This window comes from Cucurbita moschata, unplaced genomic scaffold, assembly GCF_002738365.1.
Source record: "Cucurbita moschata cultivar Rifu unplaced genomic scaffold, Cmos_1.0 Cmo_Scf00044, whole genome shotgun sequence".
NCBI lineage: Eukaryota > Viridiplantae > Streptophyta > Magnoliopsida > Cucurbitales > Cucurbitaceae > Cucurbita > Cucurbita moschata.
Window position 1 is genome coordinate 2417651 of NW_019268560.1, and position 22602 is coordinate 2440252.

General features: G+C 37.6%; 5 protein-coding genes, 1 long non-coding RNA gene and 8 other non-coding genes across 16 annotated transcripts in view; 4 read left to right on the forward strand and 10 right to left on the reverse strand.

Annotated features, from left to right (window-relative positions):
- LOC111434120 (protein REDUCED WALL ACETYLATION 3-like) overlaps positions 1-2066 on the forward strand; it is an 8045-nt gene extending 5979 nt beyond the window's left edge. Inside the window, exons 11-17 of the mRNA XM_023071435.1 lie at positions 73-159; positions 253-341; positions 426-488; positions 571-627; positions 922-1018; positions 1120-1277; positions 1593-2066. Coding sequence (XP_022927203.1) covers positions 73-159; positions 253-341; positions 426-488; positions 571-627; positions 922-1018; positions 1120-1275 — 549 coding nt within the window. The 3' untranslated portion in view covers positions 1276-1277; positions 1593-2066. The remainder of the gene's footprint in view (positions 1-72; positions 160-252; positions 342-425; positions 489-570; positions 628-921; positions 1019-1119; positions 1278-1592) is intronic.
- Positions 2067-3165: 1099 nt separating this feature from the next.
- LOC111434122 lies at positions 3166-5889 on the reverse strand. Its single transcript, XR_002708901.1, has 2 exons — positions 5547-5889; positions 3166-3367 (listed from the first exon to the last, which is right to left on the reverse strand). It is a non-coding gene; the product is annotated as an uncharacterized LOC111434122 (long non-coding RNA).
- LOC111434121 (purine permease 21-like) lies at positions 3258-4873 on the forward strand. The gene is made up of 2 exons (XM_023071436.1): positions 3258-3380; positions 3554-4873. Exons 1-2 carry the CDS (start codon positions 3278-3280, stop codon positions 4666-4668), a joined length of 1218 nt encoding a protein of 405 aa, XP_022927204.1. The 5' UTR covers positions 3258-3277; the 3' UTR covers positions 4669-4873.
- Positions 5890-12307: 6418 nt separating the features above from the next.
- LOC111434153 (purine permease 21-like) lies at positions 12308-14136 on the forward strand. Of its 2 annotated transcripts, none has more exons than XM_023071483.1 (3): positions 12308-12407; positions 12920-13528; positions 13598-14136. In XM_023071483.1, the coding sequence occupies exons 1-3, from the start codon at positions 12371-12373 to the stop codon at positions 14110-14112; spliced, it is 1161 nt and encodes a 386-aa protein (XP_022927251.1). In that variant the 5' UTR covers positions 12308-12370; the 3' UTR covers positions 14113-14136. The 2 variants fall into 2 exon arrangements, with proteins under 2 accessions (XP_022927251.1, XP_022927252.1); XM_023071484.1 differs by having other exon boundaries at positions 12923-13528.
- An 887-nt stretch (positions 14137-15023) lies between these two features.
- Positions 15024-16627, reverse strand: LOC111434154 (chlorophyll a-b binding protein of LHCII type 1-like). Its single transcript, XM_023071485.1, has 2 exons — positions 16261-16627; positions 15024-15630 (listed from the first exon to the last, which is right to left on the reverse strand). The coding sequence occupies exons 1-2, from the start codon at positions 16566-16568 to the stop codon at positions 15141-15143; spliced, it is 798 nt and encodes a 265-aa protein (XP_022927253.1). The 5' UTR covers positions 16569-16627; the 3' UTR covers positions 15024-15140.
- Positions 16628-17878: 1251 nt separating this feature from the next.
- On the forward strand, positions 17879-19089 carry LOC111434155. Of its 2 annotated transcripts, XM_023071488.1 has the most exons (3): positions 17879-18036; positions 18118-18753; positions 18929-19089. In XM_023071488.1, exons 1-2 carry the CDS (start codon positions 17953-17955, stop codon positions 18745-18747), a joined length of 714 nt encoding a protein of 237 aa, XP_022927256.1. In that variant the 5' UTR covers positions 17879-17952; the 3' UTR covers positions 18748-18753; positions 18929-19089. The 2 variants fall into 2 exon arrangements, with proteins under 2 accessions (XP_022927256.1, XP_022927255.1); XM_023071487.1 differs by lacking the exon at positions 18929-19089 and having other exon boundaries at positions 18118-18776.
- Positions 19090-20024: 935 nt separating this feature from the next.
- On the reverse strand, positions 20025-20104 carry TRNAL-UAG. Its single transcript has one exon. It is a non-coding gene; the product is annotated as a tRNA-Leu (tRNA).
- A 90-nt stretch (positions 20105-20194) lies between these two features.
- On the reverse strand, positions 20195-20274 carry TRNAL-UAG. Its single transcript has one exon. It is a non-coding gene; the product is annotated as a tRNA-Leu (tRNA).
- A 452-nt stretch (positions 20275-20726) lies between these two features.
- TRNAL-UAG lies at positions 20727-20806 on the reverse strand. The gene has a single exon. It is a non-coding gene; the product is annotated as a tRNA-Leu (tRNA).
- Positions 20807-21078: 272 nt separating this feature from the next.
- Positions 21079-21158, reverse strand: TRNAL-UAG. The gene has a single exon. It is a non-coding gene; the product is annotated as a tRNA-Leu (tRNA).
- Positions 21159-21394: 236 nt separating this feature from the next.
- TRNAL-UAG lies at positions 21395-21474 on the reverse strand. Its single transcript has one exon. It is a non-coding gene; the product is annotated as a tRNA-Leu (tRNA).
- A 339-nt stretch (positions 21475-21813) lies between these two features.
- Positions 21814-21893, reverse strand: TRNAL-UAG. The gene has a single exon. It is a non-coding gene; the product is annotated as a tRNA-Leu (tRNA).
- Positions 21894-22164: 271 nt separating this feature from the next.
- TRNAL-UAG lies at positions 22165-22244 on the reverse strand. Its single transcript has one exon. It is a non-coding gene; the product is annotated as a tRNA-Leu (tRNA).
- A 231-nt stretch (positions 22245-22475) lies between these two features.
- TRNAL-UAG lies at positions 22476-22555 on the reverse strand. Its single transcript has one exon. It is a non-coding gene; the product is annotated as a tRNA-Leu (tRNA).
- Between the last annotated feature and the right edge of the window lie 47 nt (positions 22556-22602).

Below are 22602 nucleotides of genomic sequence, written 5' to 3' on the forward strand. Positions count from 1 at the left end.
AAAAAAAAAAAAAAAAAAAAAAAAAATCTTTTTGTTCACTATCCCTAAGATAATCGTTTTTTTATGTCCTAGGTTGAGAAATGGATGGAGAAGTTAGAGGAAGCTGATACCAAGAAGAGAATCTCTATAAAAGCGTGCATAGTTACAGTTGCCCTGTCCGTAAGTTGGACTTGTGACTAGCAATATCTTTTGCGTGGCAACAATAGTCTACTTTTAGTAATTGCGTTTCTTTATGCCATCTGTTTTCTCCAGGTTGGTTATATGTGGTATGAGTGGATATATAAGCTGGACAAAATTACATATAACAAGTATCATCCTTACACATCATGGATTCCTATAACGTATGTACTGGAGAAGTGTTCGTTGTTTACTTTTTTTTTTCTTTTTTGTATCATATCGCTGATCTCGTTATATTTTGATTCTAGTGTTTATATTTGCCTGCGGAATTTTACCCAGCAGATCCGTAACTACTCTTTGACGCTCTTGGCGTATGTATTTCTTTTCTAATTACTATAAGATCTTTTAGATTTGAACTTGGAATATTTTCGTCTAACTATGTTATATCATTAGGTGGCTTGGCAAGATTACCCTTGAAACTTACATTTCACAGTTTCATATATGGCTGAGGTGAGGATTTATTATTATTATTATTATCATCATCATTATTATTATTGGTATTTGCAACTCTCTATTTAATCCATTCTTTCTAATGTGATGTGATAATGAATCAGAATGTATCTTTGACTTGAACACAATGTGTTAAAACTCTTCTGCCAGTATCAAATTTTCTTTTTCTTTCTGAATAAGGCTCACAAGTAATGATAAAAATGGGCTCTGTAGTGGAATAGTTTATATGGAATTTAAAATGCGATTTCTATCTTCAAGACAAGCAATTTTTATTTTCTTGGTCTGTTTGTGCAGATCAAATGTACCCAATGGACAGCCTAAGTGGCTTCTTTCTATCATTCCAGAATATCCTATGCTCAATTTCATGCTCACTACAGCAGTCTATGTATTTGTAAGAGAAAATCTACATGGCCGTTTATTTTATGCAAGATATAGTACTTTTAATATTTCATTTTCTTGCACGATGATTTGTAAATTTATTCTCTTTTGCAGCTCTCTCTTCGGATATTTGAATTAACAAACACACTTAAGGCGGCCTTTATTCCCACAAAAGACGATCGGCGTCTACTGCAAAATTTACTTGCCGCTTGTGCAATTGGTTTATGCTTATACAGCATCTCATTGATTTTCTTCGGTTTCTTCATTTGACGGTAAGCCCTTTGCCCAACTTGCTTTGTCGTGGTAAATACATATGAGCTTATTTGATAAACCATAGTTCAATACTCATCACTAACCTCAAATTGTATATGTTAATCTCTAATCATCTAACTATTTTTTTCAACTCACGTTCCAATTTTTATTTGCGGATTACTGAGGAACTGTCATTAGTGGATAGTATTTTCAGCTGTAGGGCATTCCCTTCTGTTTCTTGGAATTTTAAATTGATTTTTCATTTTTTATTTTTGGCTTTTTATCCTGTTTAAACTTATCAGTTGATGAGTCGCTATTTCTAATTGATGATTCAGATATTATTGTGAATGCAAAGAGCCATTTCTACATTGTTTATTTCCAGTTGGAAATGTGCAAAAGTGAAAGGAGATGAATTCTTTTTGGTTGTATATCCAACTCGTTCGATAGGCTTCCTTCAGCTGGCCTTTTCAGCTTTTCAGCTTTAAAGACGAGTCTGTAGGAAACATAGCAAAAGTTCTTTTATGCTTTCAAATTTCAACTCCCCCCACAGAAGAAGAGAAGCATTGCCGATTTTGGTGAAGTAGCCTTGGCCTTTGATGTATTATAATTATTCAAAATTGAAGTTCTGCCGAAATTATTGATATGTTCGTCGTATAATAAATTCGTCTCAGTAGTTCACCCCATTTTTTGTCTATGAAACACAACATTTTCCCTACTTTTGCGTTCTTGCAATCTTCACCAAAGAGAGAATGTAAGAACTTGGAGAACTTTAGAGAAAAATAGAACAGAGGTTCTTATTTCATGTGGTTTCTGCAGACTTTTTTATACACTTTTTAGTCCCTTTGTTGTGGCAATTTTGTATTTGGAAAGATAATGTTGTTTAGAGATCTAAAGCTCCTTCATGATCTCATTCTTATACATATAGATGCATAATATAGGTCATCTTTGCTGTTACTCTACTGCTGTTGGGTGATGTTAGTTTCAATTAGATATTGAATGATCAAGAGGTAATAGGTTCGATCCTCCACCTAATCTTAGCTTTAATTTCTTTTTTCTATATATGCAAATCTAAAAATTCCTTGGCTAAATTTGCAAATAACCTAATGTTTGCTATTCATTACAATTTTTCTTTAATATATTAAATGGTTATCATTAGTTAATATTAATTAATTAAATTCTTAACAAGGTTATAAAATTTCAAAATTTCTGAACATAAAACTTCAATCAGTAAGTCATTTAAGTCTTTCAAGCATACTTAAATGCTACTTTTCCAATTGACCTACCAACAACGAAATAAATTCATAAATATTTCATTTGGTCGCTAGGAAGTCATTTTCAGTCCACCGATGTAATTCAGGAAAAATCAATGTCGAGTAATGAGAAGGGGCTAGTATGCAGAAACAATATACAATTTTTTTTTAGTATCTTAAATAAAATTTTGTTTTAATTAAAAGTAAAATTACATATTCAAATCAAAGTCTCCATCGTTATTTCTATGTTTCGATAATACCTTATCGAATAAGCCAAACATCAGCATAATCCAAGAATCTTACACATATTTTATTTAAATTTATTGAATATTTCAAAGTTACAGAGATTTTTTTAATAAAAAAAGTCACAATCAATACCAAATTATTCTTTTTTAAAAAACCAATTATTCTAGCTTAACTTGGTATTTTGCAAACCTTCAACAGAAGAAATGTTTTTCTAACTTGGTCTTATATTCTCTAAAAAGTGGATTCTACCACACATCAACTTGATCACTCATAGCCCATCCAAGCAGAGTTGCTGTCACAGGAACTCCACACTATTTATTGAACTATTTTCTTCATATCATAAACAAATTGAAGTATTTTTCTGTCTTCTCACAATTTATGGTGCATTTGTGACAACTGGGTCAACTTTTTCGTCCAAGAAGGGGATAAAAGAGAAGAACATTGTTTTGGATTGTTCTTCACTGAGAAAAAAAAAAAAAGAAGTTGCAGGCTTCTTATGATGAGCTAATGAATCAATCCTTTGAATGGTCTGTTCTTTCTTCTTCATAGGTTCCTCACCATCTCTCTCAGGAAGCTCTTCACTTTCAGCCATGGCAGAAGTTCAAGAAAAGTGCCTGCAAATTACAGGTAATTCCAGCAAATCAATAGCAGACTAAAAAGAAGATAGAAATTTTGTATGCTTTTTGTTCCATTCTGTATCAGTGGAAAAGAGCTTAAAGAAAAAGGGAGAATCAACTCGTCAGCAGCCATTGAAATATTTTATGTTCTCTCTTCTAATCTTATTTTATTTAAATTGTTAGATAACTCAGAAGCAGATCAGATAGCCAAAGGATCAAACTCCATGGAATCTTCAGAAACAATCACCAACCAAACAAGAATCACCCACAAAGCCAATTACAAGAAGTGGGTTAAGATCTTTGTCTACATCATTTTTCTCCTTCTAGGACAGTCAGTGGCTACCCTCCTTGGAAGACTCTACTTTGACAAAGGAGGCAAAAGCAAATGGCTTGGAACCTTGGTCCAAGTAGCAGGCTTCCCCATCTTCCTTCCTTATTACATCATAAGAGCAACCAAACGAAGAACAAACAGGAACAATATTTCCCACACAGAACAACAACCAACTCTGTTGAAGCTAGCTCTGGTTTATGCCTCATTGGGGCTGTTTTTAGCTGCAGATTGCTACTTATTCTCCATTGGTCTCATGTACCTCCCTGTCTCCACTTATTCCCTCCTCTCTTCCTCACAATTAGCCTTCAATGCTATCTTCTCCTTCTTCCTCAATTCCCAAAAGTTCACTCCTTCAATCATCAACTCCCTTGTTGTTCTTACCATCTCCTCAACCCTCCTTGTCTTTCAAACAGAATCAGAGGGCTCAGCCTACAACAAGGCCTCTAAGGCCAAATACATCATTGGCTTCATCTGCACCGTCGCTGGATCAGCATGCTATGGCCTAGTGCTTTCTTTAACGCAACTATTCTTCAACAAGCTCGTCAAAAACGAATCATTCAAGGCTATTGTGGACATGATTTGGTTCCGGTCGTTTTTTGCTTGTCTGGCCATTGTTGTGGGGCTTTTTGTGAGTGGAGAGTGGAGGGGTTTGAAGAAGGAGATGAATGAGTTTGAGTTGGGGAAAGTGTCTTACATTATGACAGTGGTTTGGACTGCCATTTTGTGGAAGGTTTTCACTCTTGGTTGTGTTGGTTTGATATTTGAGGTTTCTTCTCTGTTTTCCAATGCTGTTTGTGTACTGGGGTTTCCTATAGTTCCTGTTGCGGCGGTGTTCTTGTTTCATGATAAGATGAGTGGGCTGAAAGGTGTTGCCATGGCTTTGGCGGTTTGGGGTTTTGTTTCCTACGTTTATCAGCAGTATCATGATGATTTCAAGTCCAAGAAGGATCCCAGAAGTTCATTATGAAGAAAAATGGACAAATATCAATACCAACAACTATAAGATCTCATCATTAGTATATATTATTCATATCAATAACTAATTGATTATGTTTTTTTCTTATCTTTCATGGATAGTTGTACAAGATATCAGAGATATCAATTGGTTAATAAAATCAACCTCAAATCTTTCCACAACAAATAGTTTAATTCCTAAATGATATTGTACTAAAGGTTACTAGGAAGGTTAGGCATACTCTTGAGAGAGTATGCAAAAGTTCTCTTTTATTATACTCATTGTAATCCACATTCTTATTGGTAGGAAATGGTTTTAACCTAATGAAAGAGTGAATCCATACAAATCTTCGGTATAACTTCTCCGCAGTTTACTTCTTTCACGTGAAAACATAATTCAAACCTCTACAAAACTTCTCAACTTAGTGTCCAGTAAGTTCTTAAAATTTGAAAGATACCAAATAAGTTGATTACCTATTAGACACAAAGTTAAAGGTTTAAGAACCTATTTGACACGAATTTAAAAGTTTATAGATTAAATTCGTAATTTAATCTAAAAACTAAAATGGACCCGAAAATCACATGTAAAGTAAGGCAAGCCATGTGTTGTTTTGAAGGAGTCACATATAGGTGACAAACATGAGCGCATCGCACTGGCACCAAGGAGAGACACCTAAATGCGCACGTAAACTATGTACTCCACATGCAACAAGACAAACCCCCCACCAAATGTAGTAAGGAAGGAATGAAGAATAAAGCCATACTCTTGAAAAGCTAATGAACTTTCAGCAATAAACCACACAACTTGCAGAATATGTTCCCACCAACACCATCGATGCCTCCCCATCAAAACCCACAATACCAAAAATATATACATACATTTATACATACCTTTCAGGACACGGGCAGTTGCATTAACATTGCGCTCCAAAGCCCCCACGTCTCTTTGGCGCATTTCGTCGAACACTTGAGGTGCCCCACTAACGTTTCGTCCAATCTTTGATTGGAAGATATAATAAAAAAAGCAGAGCACCACCGGCAGGCACATTCTGATTCTGCACCACTGGCGTTTCGTTCAATCTTTCGTTGAGAGATCCTTGAATCTTCGTAATGGTATGGCATTTGGTTGAGTTAGTGGTTTAATCATAAACCCAAAATGAATTTATAGTGGTTTGACCTTAATCTCACTAAGTTCATCGTCGTGTTTGAACTTGAATTCATTAAACAAAATTAATAGAGATCGAATCTTAAACCTACAAAAATATATGGGATCTATAATTAGGCCACTATAAGAGTTGTTGCTTCGATCCTGTATTGACCTAATATGTGCACATTATCTTATCTTCCATCACCCTTCTAACGGTTTAGAGCCAACTTGACCTCTGTTTATGTTCTCCCGTAAAATTTAAAACAAGTAAAGGAATTACAAATATAAAATGAAATACAGAAGACTCTAAAAGGCCAACAAGGGACTGACGCTCCGTAACGACACCACTCTGTGACAGTGTAGCTCTCGAACACCTCCCCGTATCGACTGGTACCTGAAAAAGAAAAAGGGGGAAAAGAGATGAGTATAAAAATATATTTAGTAAGCAACCTACTTGTAGGCTATTTTCGCATCTTTATCATAGTAGGTATCCATGGTCTTGTCTCTAGGTTCTAATGAGAGCTAATTACACTAATACTCTCTTTCCTGTATCTTAGAAGGCTCATCTTATGGAGTGGGATGATCAGTGTCTTGAGGTGAGGCATAACCTCACAAGTAAATTTGAGGGGATCGTATGGTTGGATCTAAATAAGTAACTCTATCTAAACATCATCCGTGGAGGTTAGCTGACAACCCCCCACGGGACCATACATCTGTTAAAATCGGGGGTTGCGAACCCCTGTGTGCCGGTCAGCCACTAAATCATCCTATGTGGTACCATGTTCTCCTGCTCAGGGATGGGTTTCTACGACCCAGGAGTCCTGTTCAGAAGACCCCTTAGCTATTACCACTGGGTCTGGGCACCTGTCACACTTCCTTGTCCGGATCTGCCAAGCTCAACAATCTTTGTACCGGAGCTCTGTCTCCACGGTACGATATCAGAGCATAGAGGAAAGTGGAGGTTCTAATGACACTATCCACACTGCTCAACTCTAGTGGGCTACCTACAATTACCGTGGTGTCCTACTATTCTTTCTAAGGCGGACTCTTGGTGACTTAGACCTGATTCATTCTTCTCTAGGATTCTCGTGCAAGGTCTCACAAACCTATCGTGGTTTGGAATTCTGGGCTCTAGATCCGCTGGTAATCATTTCGCGGGTCTAAATGCACCTTATTCTAGAGGTATCCCAATCTAGGATTTTGTCTAGCCTACATAGTCTCAAGTGCCATAGTCTAAGCTCGTAGTTCCTTCCTATTCAACGATCATGCACTGGAGTTAACATACAACAATTCATGTAATATAAACAAACATACTCAACGGGAAGATAACATCCATCTTCACCCGGAGCGCAGATTTCACAAGTTTCCCTTCCTCCTCATGTATACATACATCATCACAATCTCAAATCTAAACAGATACATAATCATTCATATCTAGATTCCATTTATTTTCTTAACTATTTCATTTCCATGGTTTTCATACTCATATGCTAGGTTCGGCTAGCTAAGTTTATTGGTGTGGTAGCATGCATGCTTATTCCAAGCGGTTCCTGCAAGTACTGCTCGTAGGATTCCAAATGGTTACTTGGTTGACGCCTGCCTTCCCAAACTCGAGTTTCTTAACGGAAAGGATTCCAAAAATTATGGAATTTCTTTGACATGTCCTAATTCACGTAATAATAGGGTTAGTATCGAAACCGAGATGAAAAACAAGCAAACAGAGAAAAAAAAAGTACTCATGTGCCTACATGCGCGACTGACGCGCTCTGGAGGGTGTATTACGCACGACTTCGCACGGTTCAATTCGCATTCGCGGGCCAGCGGCAAGTTCAATTCGATTCGCACGGTTCAGACTCAGGCCGACTCGGTTGCGCGCACTTGACGCGTCTTCCAGCCTGCGGTCGCCACGTGTCACTCGTTTGTCTTGCCACGCTCCTCCGTACGCCAGCCAACGCGTGGCGGCATTCTCTCTCTCCTCCTGTGTTTTTTCAAATTTTCTAGAAACATGAGCTTTTTGCATTTTCGATCCGATTTTCTTCTCATTTTTATATCTTCCAATTCGTAATCTGAATCCACCAATATTGTAGATCTCATATTCTATTTCTACATTAGATTTTACTTATATATATAAAGGTCTTATTATTTGAGTTCGAATTTGGAGAAAAACACTAATTGTTACTTGAATCGTGTTTTCTTGAAATTTCGATTCGAACACAAATCTTGGCAGCTTTCACATTGGTGGAGGTAAAAGTCCAAGAATCACTCAAAAAAACATCACTAGCACAGAAAATCCCAATAAACATCTCGACCTAGTCATTCACGGACTAACCTTGAGTTCTTAGACGTTTTTGACGAAATAAGAATTGCAATTCGTGAAAGCACCTTTCCTCGTACTACTGAACGTCTAGGTCAAGGATTCTCATACTGCTGGCATCAGATCTTTTCCTCTCTCTTCTCTCTCTTTTTCTTATTGTGACCCAACCAACAAGACCTCTACTGTTGTCTTTGATTGCCCTTGCCCTTGTGAACGACAATTTTCTCTCTCTTTCCCTTTTTCACTCTCCATCTCTCTGCTCTCAAGTCTCCTACCAGATCTACTCAGAGGATCGAGAGGAGCGGTCTGAGTGTTTGGATCGTTCATTTCAAGCAAGAAACAGGCAAGAACGTGAGGTGAGCTTCGAATAATGTAGGTCTTAATAATCTAGTTGCAATACCTGAGATGAGGATTCTTGATTTCGCCATAAATTATTTTCATCTATTTAGTGGTTTCTATCCTTACAGGTGAGGTCTAAGGCTTCGGTGAAGGCTGATATTTTCGAAGTCACCGGAACACTTGCCGGAAAACTTGGGTGTTCTCCATCTCTATGTTTGTAACTAATTTGCTAAATTTTGTCTTTCACTCTTCATTTCTGTTTTTTTTAAAGGTGAGATTTGAGGGTTCATTGGAGGCTGACATTTTCATAATCCCCTGAGTTTGGGTTAAGTTCGCCGTAAAACTGAGGTATTCTCTATTTTTCAGCTTCTTCTTTATTACGTTTTTTTGCATGATATTGTTTTGTATAACATTTCTTATAATATTACAGTCTCCTTAGATAGAAAGGGAGACTACGTAACCATCAGCTGCTATAGCAGCAGCATCGAATAACAGTAACTCTAGGTTTAACATTATGAATACATAAAAGATCGTCCAAAACGTTTATTACATTAACGGGTGACGATGCATTTACCATAACGATAGTTGGTAATAGGAGCCAGGACACTGTCTTTGGAACATTTGCAACCTTCGTTAACCTTTACCAACATTTGCAATCTTCGTTAACATTTCAAAAAAATCCTGACAATAGCTTACCGAAGGTTGCAAATGTTACAAAGCCAGTGTCCTGGCTTCTATTCCAATTATAGTTGTGGTAGATGCATCGTCACCCATTAATGTAATAAACGTTTTGGACGATTCAACTTTTATGTATTCATAATATACTCCTATTATTTGGTGTCGCTGCTACAGCGGCACCCATGTTACGTAGTCTCCCTTTCTATTCAAGGAGACTGTAATATTATAAGAAATGTTATACAAAACAATGTCATGCAAAAAAGACGTAATAAAGAAGCTGAAAAAGCTAAACATTTTGAAAGACAGATGCTAAACATTTTGAAAGACAGATGGATAAGAAGATAAATTTAGGCTAGAAATATTGACAGTATGGTGTGTTTCTTACTAATTTTAATTTATTTATTGAGGAAGGAGAAGGGAAGTAAGAGAAGAATAAAAAATAAATTATCTGTGTGCATTTCTTCCCAAAGAAAAAGTTACATATGAGTATCTATTCACATTTGTCAACACAAGAATTTAGATCTCTCATTTACATTTGTAGACACAAAAAGTTAGATATGGCTCTCATTTACATTTGTAAACATGAACATAAGGTAAGGACAAAAAAGGAAAGAAAAAATTGAGAACATCAAAATTTTACGGCGAGTGTAACCCAAACTCTGACGACTATGAAAACGTCAGCCTCCAACGAACCCTTAGACCTCACCAGTAAGGACACACGAAATGAAGAGTGGAAGACAAACGGTTTTGTCTCGTCGGACATAAACTCCGGCGAGACAGAGACCTTCAATCTAGCAAACGAAAGACGAACAAACATGCAGAGGATTAACATAACCATTATTCTAAGAAGAGAGGACTAACGAGTCGAGCCAAGGAACATCTTGATGCAAACGAGTGATTACTAGCTTTGTCGACCAAGAAGATGAAGTGATTGAAGAACCAAACGAAGGAATCATTTAGTCGTCTCCTTCGGTTCTCGGCAACGAAAATTGATTGAAAATAAATTTTAGGGTCCATCCTTAACCGGAAGGAGCTCAAGTTGCAGAGCAATCAATTCAGTCATCCATGACCTGGGTTTGGAGGAGATTGATTTGTCTCCAAACGATTAAACAGACTATATGAGAAGCTCACAAGGATGGACCTGTTCTTGACCGATTAGAAGGCAACTTCCTTGCAGAAATGAGATTTCACATAAACTTGAGATACTTGAATCTCTCGTGGAACAACTTTAAAGCAAAGATTCCACCGGATTTAAATATATTCAATTGAACAAATCATCTTTAGATCCTACTTTGCTCCAAGTCCCTAATTCAGGTACAAATTGCAATTCAATTCTCATACCACTTTTTTAACTATCTATCTGTCTTACTCCTCTTGATTAAGAAAATGTAGGTGTTAGTTTCTGCGGTATTCTGAAATATGATTGCAATATTCGTAATAATCAAATAGAATACAAATATTATCCTCGATGAATCTCATCAACGCGTTTACTCGAATATTAGCCCTAGTTTGATTTTTACATTTTTATCACATTTTTGTCACTTTAAATACTATATTTCTATGGTTTTGGTTCGTCTGTTCATCGTTCATATAACAACTACTAACATTATCGTTGTGAACAGATAAGTTATAATGTGATATAGGTCGCTTGAATTACGAATCTCGCTTTGAGGGATTTAACATTATTACGCCTTTGCCCTTTGAATCCCATTCTTGTAACTAATTCTAGTCTTGGTGCAGGAATGCATTCATCAACTCAATTGTTAGCATAAATATTTGAGGTATTTAATATTTGTGATCGGATATCTAATATTATTATTAAATGTAATGAAATTGATTAGTTGTTGAACAAGAATCGTTGAAGTAGGTATAAATTGACTTAACGTTAACGAATATTAAAATGAAAGAGCAAGGTACGTCCTAACCCGTGTTTAAGAATTATTAAGAATTAGAGGATGGTGTAAATTAAATTTTATAAGTTATTTGTTATTTATTTATTGTTGTAAAGAAAATTTTATTTAATACAAAATATTCATTAATTCATTAATATTGAAATTGAAATCCATATTAAAATTAATTATTTTATTTTGAAAAAAAAATAGATTTTAAATTAACATATATGAAAGAAGACATCAAGCTAGAGAACGAGACATATGTGAAAGAAGAGAAGATAATTGGACTGAATAAACTCCAACAAGTTAAAACAAGTTAAAACATTTTACTTATTGGTGGTCCATTTAAACCGACCTATTAATTAATTTTACTTTTAACCAGATCGACTCTAGTCATTTTTGTACAAAAATCCATCGAATCAATTTCGGTCGGTTGTTCGATTTGATTTGTTCCTCCGATACAAAGATATTGATTGAATAGTCTATTCATATAATCATACGTCGGTTAGAAATTATTTTGTTCATTTTGGCTCTATGCACCTATGGGGTTTGCCCAATCCAACAAGGGTTGTCCTTTGTTGAGATTAATTTCGCTTCTTTCTCTCTCCTTCATGAGCTTCGACCCAATTTTATCTTTCTACTCACACAAAACATATTGAAATTGACGATCGAGATCAAGTGTTTCTGGTACTGATTTGATCTTCATCATACTTCACGAGTAGATCAGATTGTCGATTGTTTGACCAAATCACAACCTTTTAATTTTGTTTTTATCGTTTTGGTGACCAACTCGATCTTCAATGCTCCCATGTACCTGATTTGAAGAGAAGCTCATCGACTAATTTAGATATAACAATCTATTTTGATTTATGGGTATCCAGTTTTGAAACTTAATACCAAACTATCAATTTAGTTACTATCAGATAATTTCTATAAAACTAAGTTGAAAGTTTTTTTTTTTTAATAAATAAAATAAAAATAAGAAAAGAAAGATTAGGAATTTAATGTTAATTAGTAACACAGTAGTAGTTGTTACATCAGTGGTCGTTTTCATATACGATAAAATCAAAGCAAAGAGGTACATGAATTAATTAATCCAATGTTTTTAATTTAGGACAAAAATCACTGTCTTTTTGCCTGTGACAGCTAATTTATCCTTATCTAAACCTATAACACGATTATTTTTCTTTTCCTTTTTTCTCATTGGACTGTTACTAAAATACCATCACCGCTCAAGTACTTTAATTTGTGTCCCATCCCCTTCCCTATTTAAGACCTTCCATCTCTCATCTCTCTCCATTCTCTCATTTTTCTCTCTCTACAAAATTTCTTCCAACTTTAGGGCATGGGAGATGTTGGGGAATTGAGGCTTCAATTTGGTGGTAAGTCTTAGTCAACTCAAATTCAAACATATATCTATAAATTTTGGTTTTTTTCCGCTGTGTGCACGAGCGGTGGGGTCCCTTGGATCCCATACCGTTGCATTTCTTCGTCTTTCTTTTTAGTGTTTCGACTCGAAGCAATAGCTTCTAGCTAGTTCAGATGGTTGCGCTCCAGTTCACTAAAGAATGGGACAACAATGGTTGGCGACGGCTCGAGAAGAACTGCTTGCAGACGACCTAGCTGAGAGGCGAAGAGGAGCAATTGTGCTCAAATAGTCATCTATGGGTTAAACTTTCCCAAACCTCCACCAAGATCCAAAGGCGGGAATCAATAAATGTGAAACTTGTTCCACCAGTGCCCTTGAAATAAAAAATTAACATGATAGCTGTTAACTGTTATGTTAATTTACGTGAATGATGTCATGTGTATCTTTCGATTTTTACACGTTAATTGTTGTGCCGATTTTGAAACATTTGACATGTTTTGTAATTGTTGTTGTTGTATGAAAAAGAAGACGAGAAAGCGAGTCCGAGAAAGCAAACGAGCTCCATTAACCTAAGCCAACGGAGGAGAAACCCGAGAATCAAAGTAAATTACAGAAGATGGCTGAGAATTGGTGTTTACACGGTGCTGCTCATTGCAGGCCAATCAGTGGGAACCATGCTTGGGAGGCTCTACTTTGACAAAGGTGGCAAAAGCAAATGGTTGGCAACTCTAGTTACATTGATAGGCTTTCCCATTCTCCTCCCACTCTACATGATAAAATCACCCAAAACCCCATCCTCAAACATCACCCTCCAATCAAACCCACCCACGGCTACAAAACTTGCCTTTCTCTATGTCTCTCTCGGTCTCCTTGTTGCCATTGGTTGCTTTCTTTACTCCGTGGGCCTGATGTACCTTCCTGTGTCAACCTACTCCCTCATTTGTGCCTCACAATTGGCCTTCAATGCCTTCTTTTCTTACTTCCTTAACTCCCTTATCTTCACCCCTTTCATCCTCAATTCTCTTGTTCTTCTCACCATCTCCTCCTCTCTCCTCATGTTTCAACCCGAACCCGTCTCCGACGGTGCCTCCGATGGCCCTAACCACCCCGCTTCTCGAGCTAAGTTCATTACAGGTAAGATTCTAAATCGCCGTCAATGTATATCATTTAACCTAAATATCGACATGTTCACGTTGATTACAGGATTTGTTTGCACGGTGGCGGCCTCGGCCGGGTACGGGTTGATGTTGTCATTAACCCAATTAGCCTTCAAGAAAGTAATAAAAAAGGAGACTTTCAAGGCAGTTATGGACATGATAATTTACCAATCAATTGTGTCAAGCTCAGCCATATTGATAGGCTTCTTTGCAAGTGGGGAATGGAGAAGTTTGAAAGGGGAAATGGATGGGTTTCATTTGGGTAAGGCTTCGTACGTAATGACTTTGGTTTGGACAGCCATAAGTTGGCAGCTTTTCTCGGTTGGCTGTGTGGGCCTCATTTTTGAAGTTTCTTCTCTCTTTTCCAACGCCATAAGCGCTTTGGGTTTGCCCGTTGTGCCTGTTTTTGCTGTCGTTTTCTTTCATGACAAAATGGATGGCATCAAAATTGTGTCCATGATTTTGGCTGTGTGGGGGTTTGTTTCTTATGGTTATCAGAATTATCTTGATGATTTGAATGAGTCCTCTACGGTTGAAAATCGTGATGCGATTCGTGAATGAATATGATATGGTTAGTTTAATGAATATTGATCGTATACGATATTACGAATGTTTTTTTAATTTTGCTTGTATTTATTAGGTTTATGAATTTTAAAAAATAAATACTATATATATATGTAACTACCCACATCCACCACTACTAGATATTGTCCTATTTGGGTTTTCCCTTTTAACGTCTCCAAGGGGAAGCCCAACAGGAAAACTCCAAAGAGGATAATATCGGCTAGCGGTGGATCTGGGTCGTTACAAATGGTATCAGAGTCAGACACCGGACAATGTGCCAACTTTCTCACCATTTTTCGAAGGGGGTAGACACGATGCGCTGTGTCAGTAAGGACGCTGGCCCTGAATTGGGTGGATTTGGGGGTGGTCCCACATCGATTGGAGGAAGGAAAGAGTGCCGGCAAGAACACTGAGCCTCGAAGGGGGGTAGATTGTGATGTCTCACATTAGTTGGGGAGGAGAACAAAACACCATGTATAAAGGTGTGGAAACCTTCCCCTAGCAGACACGTTTTAAAGCCTTGAGACAAGCACGAAAGGGAAAGCCCAATGAGGACAATATCTGCTATGCTAGTCGTGGTTACACTATATGAGATACAATATTGAAACTTTAAGAGCTTATAGAACACCCAATTTGATTTAATCACTCGTTACATACTTTTTAAAGTTAGAGAGATCTATTGACACAAAATTAAAATTGTTTATTTTGACTCGTTATATCTTCACAATTTTAAAAAGCATCTATTAAGAAGAAGTTTTCACATTCTTATAATGAATGTTTTTGTTCCTTTCTCCATTAGATTTGTCACAGTTTAAAAATTTCAAAATTTAGAACTAAACTTATAATTTAATATCGATTGTCCTCGAACGATCTTCCTTTCGTGAGCTCTTTTATCTCATTAGAATTAATTTGGATATAGAACCACATGTTATTTCATTTGATTTTGGTTTAAAGATGGAGAACTAAAATTAACAAAGCGCAGTCGTTTCGTTCTCGAAAGCACTCTAGGAACAAACAATTATAGCTTATTTTCCAGGGACAAAGTTGGTGGCGTAAGCCCAAGCATTGTTGTTGACTGGGTCAGCAAGGTGATCGGCAAGATTCTCCAATGGGCCCTTTCCAGTCACGATGGCCTGAACGAAGAAGCCAAACATGGAGAACATGGCCAGTCTTCCATTCTTAAGCTCCTTCACCTTCAGCTCTGCAAAGGCTTCCGGGTCATCTGCAAGTCCCAACGGGTCAAAGCTCCCACCCGGGTATATCGGATCCGTCACCTCCCCCAATGGCCCACCCGCAATACGGTATCCCTCCACCGCCCCCATCAGAACCACCTGCGATGCCCAAATGGCTAGAATGCTTTGGGCGTGGATCAAGCTCGGGTTCCCCAAGTAGTCGAGCCCACCTTCGCTGAAGATCTGTGAACCTGCCTTGAACCACACCGCTTCCCCAAACTTCACGCCGTTGCGGGATAGAAGCTCCGGGAACACGCACCCCAATGCTCCGAGCATAGCCCACCTGTAAAATGGCCGACCCAAGAAAAGAAAAAAATGTTAGGAATCATGGATCTGGTAACAATGTAGTTGTATTCCTTACTTATAAACTTATGATCATTTAACCCGAAACTCCTTCCCAACAATCCTCCCAGAATACTCTTTGTTTGATATTTGAGTCACATTTGACTGTACTTCATTCTTTGTTCCAGATTTAAGATTTTATTGTCGTGACTAAGTTAAAAGGGCATGACACCTCCGAACAAATTACACTATAAAGCCTCTACTAAGGCTTATGGATCCCTTGAACAATCGAGGCTCGACTATATTTTCTGGAGTCCTCGAACAAAGAATCACTTTTGACTATACTTTCGTTTTTTGTTCGACATTTGAAGATTCCATTGACGTAATTAAGTTAAGGACATGATATTGATAACATGTTAGCAATCACTGATCTTCACGATCTTAAATATTATTCACTTTTAACATAAACTCTAGTGACTTTGTTTTGGGTTTTTTAGAAGACGTCGTTATTTGGTACTTATAAATTCATGATCAACAAACTCCCTCCCAACCCTTCTAAAAAAAATCCTTTTTTCTTTGAAAATTTTGTTTATGATGGGCCTAAAGTAAAGTTGGGCTATTGAGTTCTTACCTGGAGTGGATAACTTCGAGCTCACGGTTCTTGGCGAAGGTCTCAGGGTCAGCAGAAAGTCCGGCAGTGTCCCAGCCATAGTCACCGGGGAACTCCCCGGTGAGGTAGGACGGAGACTCGCCGGAGAATGGACCCAAATACTTGACACGGTCAGGTCCGTACCATAGGCTTCCAGAAGAAACAGATTTGGCGGCGGATTTCCTCATGCTGACTCTGCCATTGCCGACAATCTCCGAGGAGGAGGGAGTGAGTTTCACTGCCTTCCCGGCAAGCGACGGAGAGGAGAGAGCCATTGCAGAGGCCGCCATTGCAAGAAAGGATCACAGAAATGAAATGCGTTCAAAGTTGTTAGCTGGTGTAGTGATGAGAAAGCCGTTGAGATTCAGTTTTTAAATACAGAATATTGTTATCGTGGGAAAATCAACGTGTATGATTTCATTGGCTATGAATCTCCACGTCGAGATTCTTATGGCTAGAATAAATTTTTTCTTTTTAAATTAAATTCGGCATATCGTGTTGTCCTAGTTGTCAGCCAATCAAGAACCATCGGCAGCTGCGGCACCAGATATTGTAATCTTTAGCTGAGTGAAATTTCTTGGTATCCAAGATTTATTTGAGATATTGGATAAGATATCATGATCTACACTTCCTTATCCCAATTATCTTGTCGTATGGAACAAAGATTCCAACCACCATTATCAAAATTACAAACCCGACTCTCAAAAGTAGGTTCTATGCGAAAACCAATGAATTTTTCGTTGTCGCTATTAACAATGACAAGTGTGAGAAAGATTTAGTTTCATGACTTTGGTGGTGAAAATTTTAAACTAGACTAAGATGCAAGCGAAAATAGAAAGAAAGTAAAAAAAAAAAAAAAAAAACAATGATTGATAAACAACACTCACGAATGCAATAAACTAGTTGTAACCAACATTATTGGTGTGAGATCTTACGTTGATTGGAGAGGCGGACGAAACATTCCTTATAAGAGTGTGAAAATCTATCTCTAGCAGGGCCAAAACGGACAATATCAACCCGTGATGGGTATTAGAGGCAGAGATCAGACGATATGCCACCAGAACGCCGGACCTACAGAGGGGATTCATTGTAAAAAATGATTGACAAATTAAACTTGAAGCAAAACTGATTGTGAGATCCCACATTTGTTAGAGAGGATCATACGTAACGAGTAAAAATGGCAATATCATCTACCAGTGAGGATTCATTGTAAGAATCTCACACACTTATATATTGAATTAAAAAGAAAAAAGAAAGTGACATTGGAGTAAATTAGAGATATATAAATGAACGGAGACTATAATCAAATGAGAGTGATCATAGGATGATGAAGAAAGGTTTAAAAGAATTAAAAATTACCATTTGTATCCAAAAGGTGTACATCAGTGGCTTAATTACTTAAAAAAGGACTCGTGTTGATTTGATTCGTAAGGATTGTCTTCAGTTATTTGCATAGTACATTAGCAAATTTTAAGAAATATCAAAATTTAAATAATTTATAAATTTAAAAGTGTAAGAAATAAAAGTTTATGAATTAAATTTCAAATTTTTACAATTTAATACGTGTGTGTGAATATATGTGCGCGCTGCGCGCGAAATTTGGCACCAAATTTTTGTTCGACAGCTTTGCCTCTCGTCGTGTGTATTGGCCATCCGAGAAATTGCCGCAGCTTCATGGGTGAAAAAATGCCGCCACCGCCACCGCCACCGGCGCCGTCTATATCTCTGCACTCCAGTTTCTTTTCGTCTCTTAAGCAGGTAACTCCCAATTTCAATTCAATTTTCCCTCCCTCTCCCCTGTTTTTCCCCATATTTTTCTTAAATTGATTCACTACACAGGTCGAAAAACGCCTTAAATTAGACAATCCATCGCAACGGGACGCTCTTCGTCCACCATCGCCACGAAGAGCACCGTCATTGCCAGTAGAAATCAGTTCTTCTTCATCGGTCGAAGAGTCCCTGAGCACTCCCATGTACCTTCATTTGCCCCAAACCAACACAACCTCCTCCTTACAAGAAAGCAGCGAACCGCCTCCCGAATTCCTCTCGAATTCCTCAGATCTGAAATCAGAATCGAATAGCCCGAATCTCATCGATTGTGGCCAAAACCGGCCTGTAGATGACATTCAACGGCTGGTTCAACTTCTAGGGTTAGGGGATTCGTTTGAAGAACAGGAATTGGGTGCTCGGAGTGGTTGTAATGGCTGTGAGGGTTGTGAAAGCGGGTTTTACAGTAAGATCGTTGGCCTAAAAGGCCCCAAATGTGGAAAGGAGGTGGAGAGGCTAAATGGATGGATTCACTACTTCTGGACTGGTGGCGGTGAAGCAGAGAGATTAGAGCCTCTTAGATTGGCGTATTTACTGATGGGGAAGGCTGTTTTTGCTTCTAATGGCAGCGATCATTGTTTGGAAGGATTGGAATTCCCTTCAACTGTAGAGGATTTCTTGCTGAATGATCCTCCTGCATAATAATAGGTAATAATCCCGCTTCATTATCACTTTGGTTTGTGCATAATTCATCTTAATTTCACTAGCATGAGCAGTTTAATTGAAGCTTTGATTTCCCTTTGTGGGTCCATAATGGCCATTATTTAGCTCTATTTTCTCGTGAATACATCAGTACCTTCAATTTCATGTTCATTGTTTGAAGGTAGAAAAACTTGTGAGAAAAAACTGGTCCTGATGCCTTCAAATTCATCTCTAATTCAAACATTCAAATGGTACTGGTCCTGTTGGTTCTGATTCACTGGTTTAGTTTATGAAACTGATTATCTATCCATTGATTTCAATAAGTCACTTTTGGAGATGGTTTTACAGATGGAGAACTTGAAAATGGAAAGATGATTTTTCTACGTACTTTTGAGGAAAAGTGAAGTGATTGTGTATAAGATTTGGATATTGGGCAATTTTTTTTGTTGCATAATTGAAACATATTCAGATTATTTGAATTATTCCAACGATTGAAAAGATAGGTTGATTTTGTGAATTTAGCAAGAAAATGGGAAGCTACGAGTATGGATAGAAATAGAAGGATACATTTATTAAAATATGTATCATATTTATACAAGATTTGTACAAAAGAGCATTCAAAGCTTATAAGTGTATGCATTGCATTAAGAAAATGAGTTTGGTGCATTTAACTCCCAAAATTTATTCGAGGTGTTTGATATGTGTCCAATAAATGTTGGACTTCATCGTGCTAAAGAGGGTCCCACGCCCTTCCAAACCAGAACCTAAATCTAGAAAAATAAACGGAGGGAACGCGCAATGTTGTATGCTTCATTAAAAAATGGTGACTCCATCGTGCTAAAGAGGGTCCCATGCCCTTCCAAACCAGAGCCTAAATCTAGAAAAATAAACGGAGGGAAAGCGCAATGTTGTATGCTTCATTAAAAAATGGTGACAACTGCCACACCCTTTCGGACCAGAGCCTAAATCTGGCACCGTATACCACGTGGCCAAACTATCCAATTGCTAAAACTTGAAATAGAAAAATTTACTGAGGGAACACTCAATGTTGTATGGTTCATTAAAAAATTGTGATAGTTGTAGGATTTGAACCCAAGCCCTTTCCAGAGCATAACATTAGCATCTTAGACCACTCGGCCAAACTGTCCAATTGCTAAAAATCAAAATAGAAAAAGTCACTGAGGAAACACTCAATGTTGTATGGTTATAGAAGTGAATCATCAATGTTGTATGGTTATAGAAAAATTCACTGATGAAAAAAAAATAAAAAAAGTTTGTGACAACTATGGGATTTGAACCCACACCCTTTCGGACCAAAGCCTAAATCTGGCACCTTAGACCACTCGGCCAAACTGTCCCATTGTTGAAAATCAAAATTGAAAAATTCACTGAGGAAATGCTCAATGTTGTATGGTTATAGAAAAATTCATTGAAGAAAAAAAAATTGTGACAGTTGTGGGATTTGAACCCACGCCCTTTCGGACCAGAGCCTAAATCTGGCGCCTTAGACCACTCGGCCAAACTGTCCCATTGTTGAAAATCAAAATTGAAAAATTCACTGAGGAAATGCTCAATGTTGTATTGTTATAGAAAAATTCATTGATGACAAAAAAATAAAAAAAAGTTTGTGACAGCTATGGGATTTGAACCCACACCCTTTTGGACCAGAGCCTAAATCTGGCGCCTTAGACCACTCGCCAAACTGTCCCATTGTTGAAAATCAAAATTGAAAAATTCACTGAGGAAATGCTCAATGTTGTATGGTTATAGAAAAATTCATTGATGAAAAAAAAATAAAAAAAGTTTGTGACAGCTATGGGATTTGAACTCACGCCCTTCCGAACAAAAGCCTAAATCTGGTACCTTAGACCACTCGGCCAAACTGTCCAATTGCTGAAAATCAAAATAGAAATATTCACTGAGGAAACGCTCAATGTTGTATGGTTATAGAAAAATTCATTGAAGAAAAAAAAAATTTGTGACAGCTGTGGGATTTGAACCCACGCCCTTTCGGACCAGAGCCTAAATCTGGCGCCTTAGACCACTCGGCCAAACTGTCCCATTGTTGAAAATCAAAATTGAAAAATTCACTGAGGAAATGCTCAATGTTGTATGGTTATAGAAAAATTCATTGATGAAAAAAAAATAAAAAAAGTTTGTGACAGCTATGGGATTTGAACTCACGCCCTTCCGAACAAAAGCCTAAATCTGGTACCTTAGACCACTCGGCCAAACTGTCCAATTGCTGAAAATCAAAATAGAAATATTCACTGAGGAAACGCTCAATGTTGTATGGTTATAGAAAAATTCATTGAAGAAAAAAAAAATTTGTGACAGCTGTGAGATTTGAACCCACGCCCTTTCGGACCAGAGCCTAAATCTGGCGCCTTAGAACACTCGGCCAAACTGTCCCCTTGTTGAAAATCAAAATTGAAAAATTCACTGAGGAAATGTTCAATGTTCAAGTTTGTGATAGCTATGAGATTTGAACCCATCCCTTTTGAACCAAAGCCTAAATCTGGTACCTTAGACCACTCGCCAAACTGTCCCATTGTTGAAAATCAAAATTGAAAAATTCACTCAGGAAATGCTCAATGTTGTATGGTTATAGAAAAATTCATTGAAGAAAAAAAAATAAAAAAATTTGTGACAGCTGTGGGATTTGAACCCACGCCCTTCCGGACCAGAGCCTAAATCTGGCGCCTTAGACCACTCGGCCAAACTGTCCCCTTGTTGAAAATCAAAATTGAAAAATTCACTGAGGAAATGCTCAATGTTGTATGGTTATAGAAAAATTCATTGATGAAAAAAAAATAAAAAAAGTTTGTGACAGCTATGGGATTTGAATTCACGCCCTAAAAATTCATTGATGAAAAAAAAATAAAAAAAGTTTGTGACAGCTATGGGATTTGAATTCACGCCCTTCCGAACTAAAGCCTAAATCTGGTACCTTAGACCACTCGGCCAAACTGTCCAATTGCTGAAAATCAAAATAGAAATATTCACTGAGGAAACGCTCAATGTTGTATGGTTATAGAAAAATTCATTGAAGAAAAAAAAAATTTGTGACAGCTGTGGGATTTGAACCCACGCCCTTTCGGACCAGAGCCTAAATCTGGCGCCTTAGACCACTCGGCCAAACTGTCCCATTGTTGAAAATCAAAATTGAAAAATTCACTGAGGAAATGCTCAATGTTGTATGGTTATAGAAAAATTCATTGATGAAAAAAAATAAAAAAAGTTTGTGACAGCTATGGGATTTGAACTCACGCCCTTCCGAACAAAAGCCTAAATCTGGTACCTTAGACCACTCGGCCAAACTGTCCAATTACTGAAAATCAAAATAGAAATATTCACTGAGGAAACGCTCAATGTTGTATGGTTATAGAAAAATTCATTGAAGAAAAAAAAAATTTGTGACAGCTGTGGGATTTGAACCCACGCCCTTTCGGACCAGAGCCTAAATCTGGCGCCTTAGACCACTCGGCCAAACTGTCCCCTTGTTGAAAATCAAAATTGAAAAATTCACTGAGGAAATGTTCAATGTTCAAGTTTGTGACAGCTATGGGATTTGAACTCACGCCCTTTCGGACCAAAGCCTAAATCTGGTACCTTAGACCACTCGGCCAAACTGTCCAATTGCTGAAAATCAAAATAGAAATATTCACTGAGGAAACGCTCAATGTTGTATGGTTATAGAAAAATTCATTGAAGAAAAAAAAAATTTGTGACAGCTGTGGGATTTGAACCCACGCCCTTTCGGACCAGAGCCTAAATCTGGCGCCTTAGACCACTCGGCCAAACTGTCCAATTGTTGAAAATCAAAATTGAAAAATTCACTGAGGAAATGCTCAA

Bases quoted from the DNA above. Each gene is read 5' to 3' on its own strand.
- LOC111434121 (XM_023071436.1), top strand. From the start codon at position 3,278: ATGGTCTGTTCTTTCTTCTTCATAGGTTCCTCACCATCTCTCTCAGGA. The intron at 3,381-3,553 runs GTAATTCCAGCA...TTAAATTGTTAG, and splicing joins AAAGTGCCTGCAAATTACAG to ATAACTCAGAAGCAGATCAG.
- LOC111434153 (XM_023071483.1), top strand. From the start codon at position 12,371: ATGGGAGATGTTGGGGAATTGAGGCTTCAATTTGGTG. The intron at 12,408-12,919 runs GTAAGTCTTAGT...TGTATGAAAAAG, and splicing joins ATTGAGGCTTCAATTTGGTG to AAGACGAGAAAGCGAGTCCG. The intron at 13,529-13,597 runs GTAAGATTCTAA...CGTTGATTACAG, and splicing joins TCGAGCTAAGTTCATTACAG to GATTTGTTTGCACGGTGGCG.
- LOC111434154 (XM_023071485.1), bottom strand. From the start codon at position 16,568: ATGGCGGCCTCTGCAATGGCTCTCTCCTCTCCGTCGCTTGCCGGGAAG. The intron at 15,631-16,260 runs GTAAGAACTCAA...GCCATTTTACAG, and splicing joins CTCGAAGTTATCCACTCCAG to GTGGGCTATGCTCGGAGCAT.
- LOC111434155 (XM_023071488.1), top strand. From the start codon at position 17,953: ATGGGTGAAAAAATGCCGCCACCGCCACCGCCACCGGCGCCGTCTATA. The intron at 18,037-18,117 runs GTAACTCCCAAT...TTCACTACACAG, and splicing joins TCTTTTCGTCTCTTAAGCAG to GTCGAAAAACGCCTTAAATT.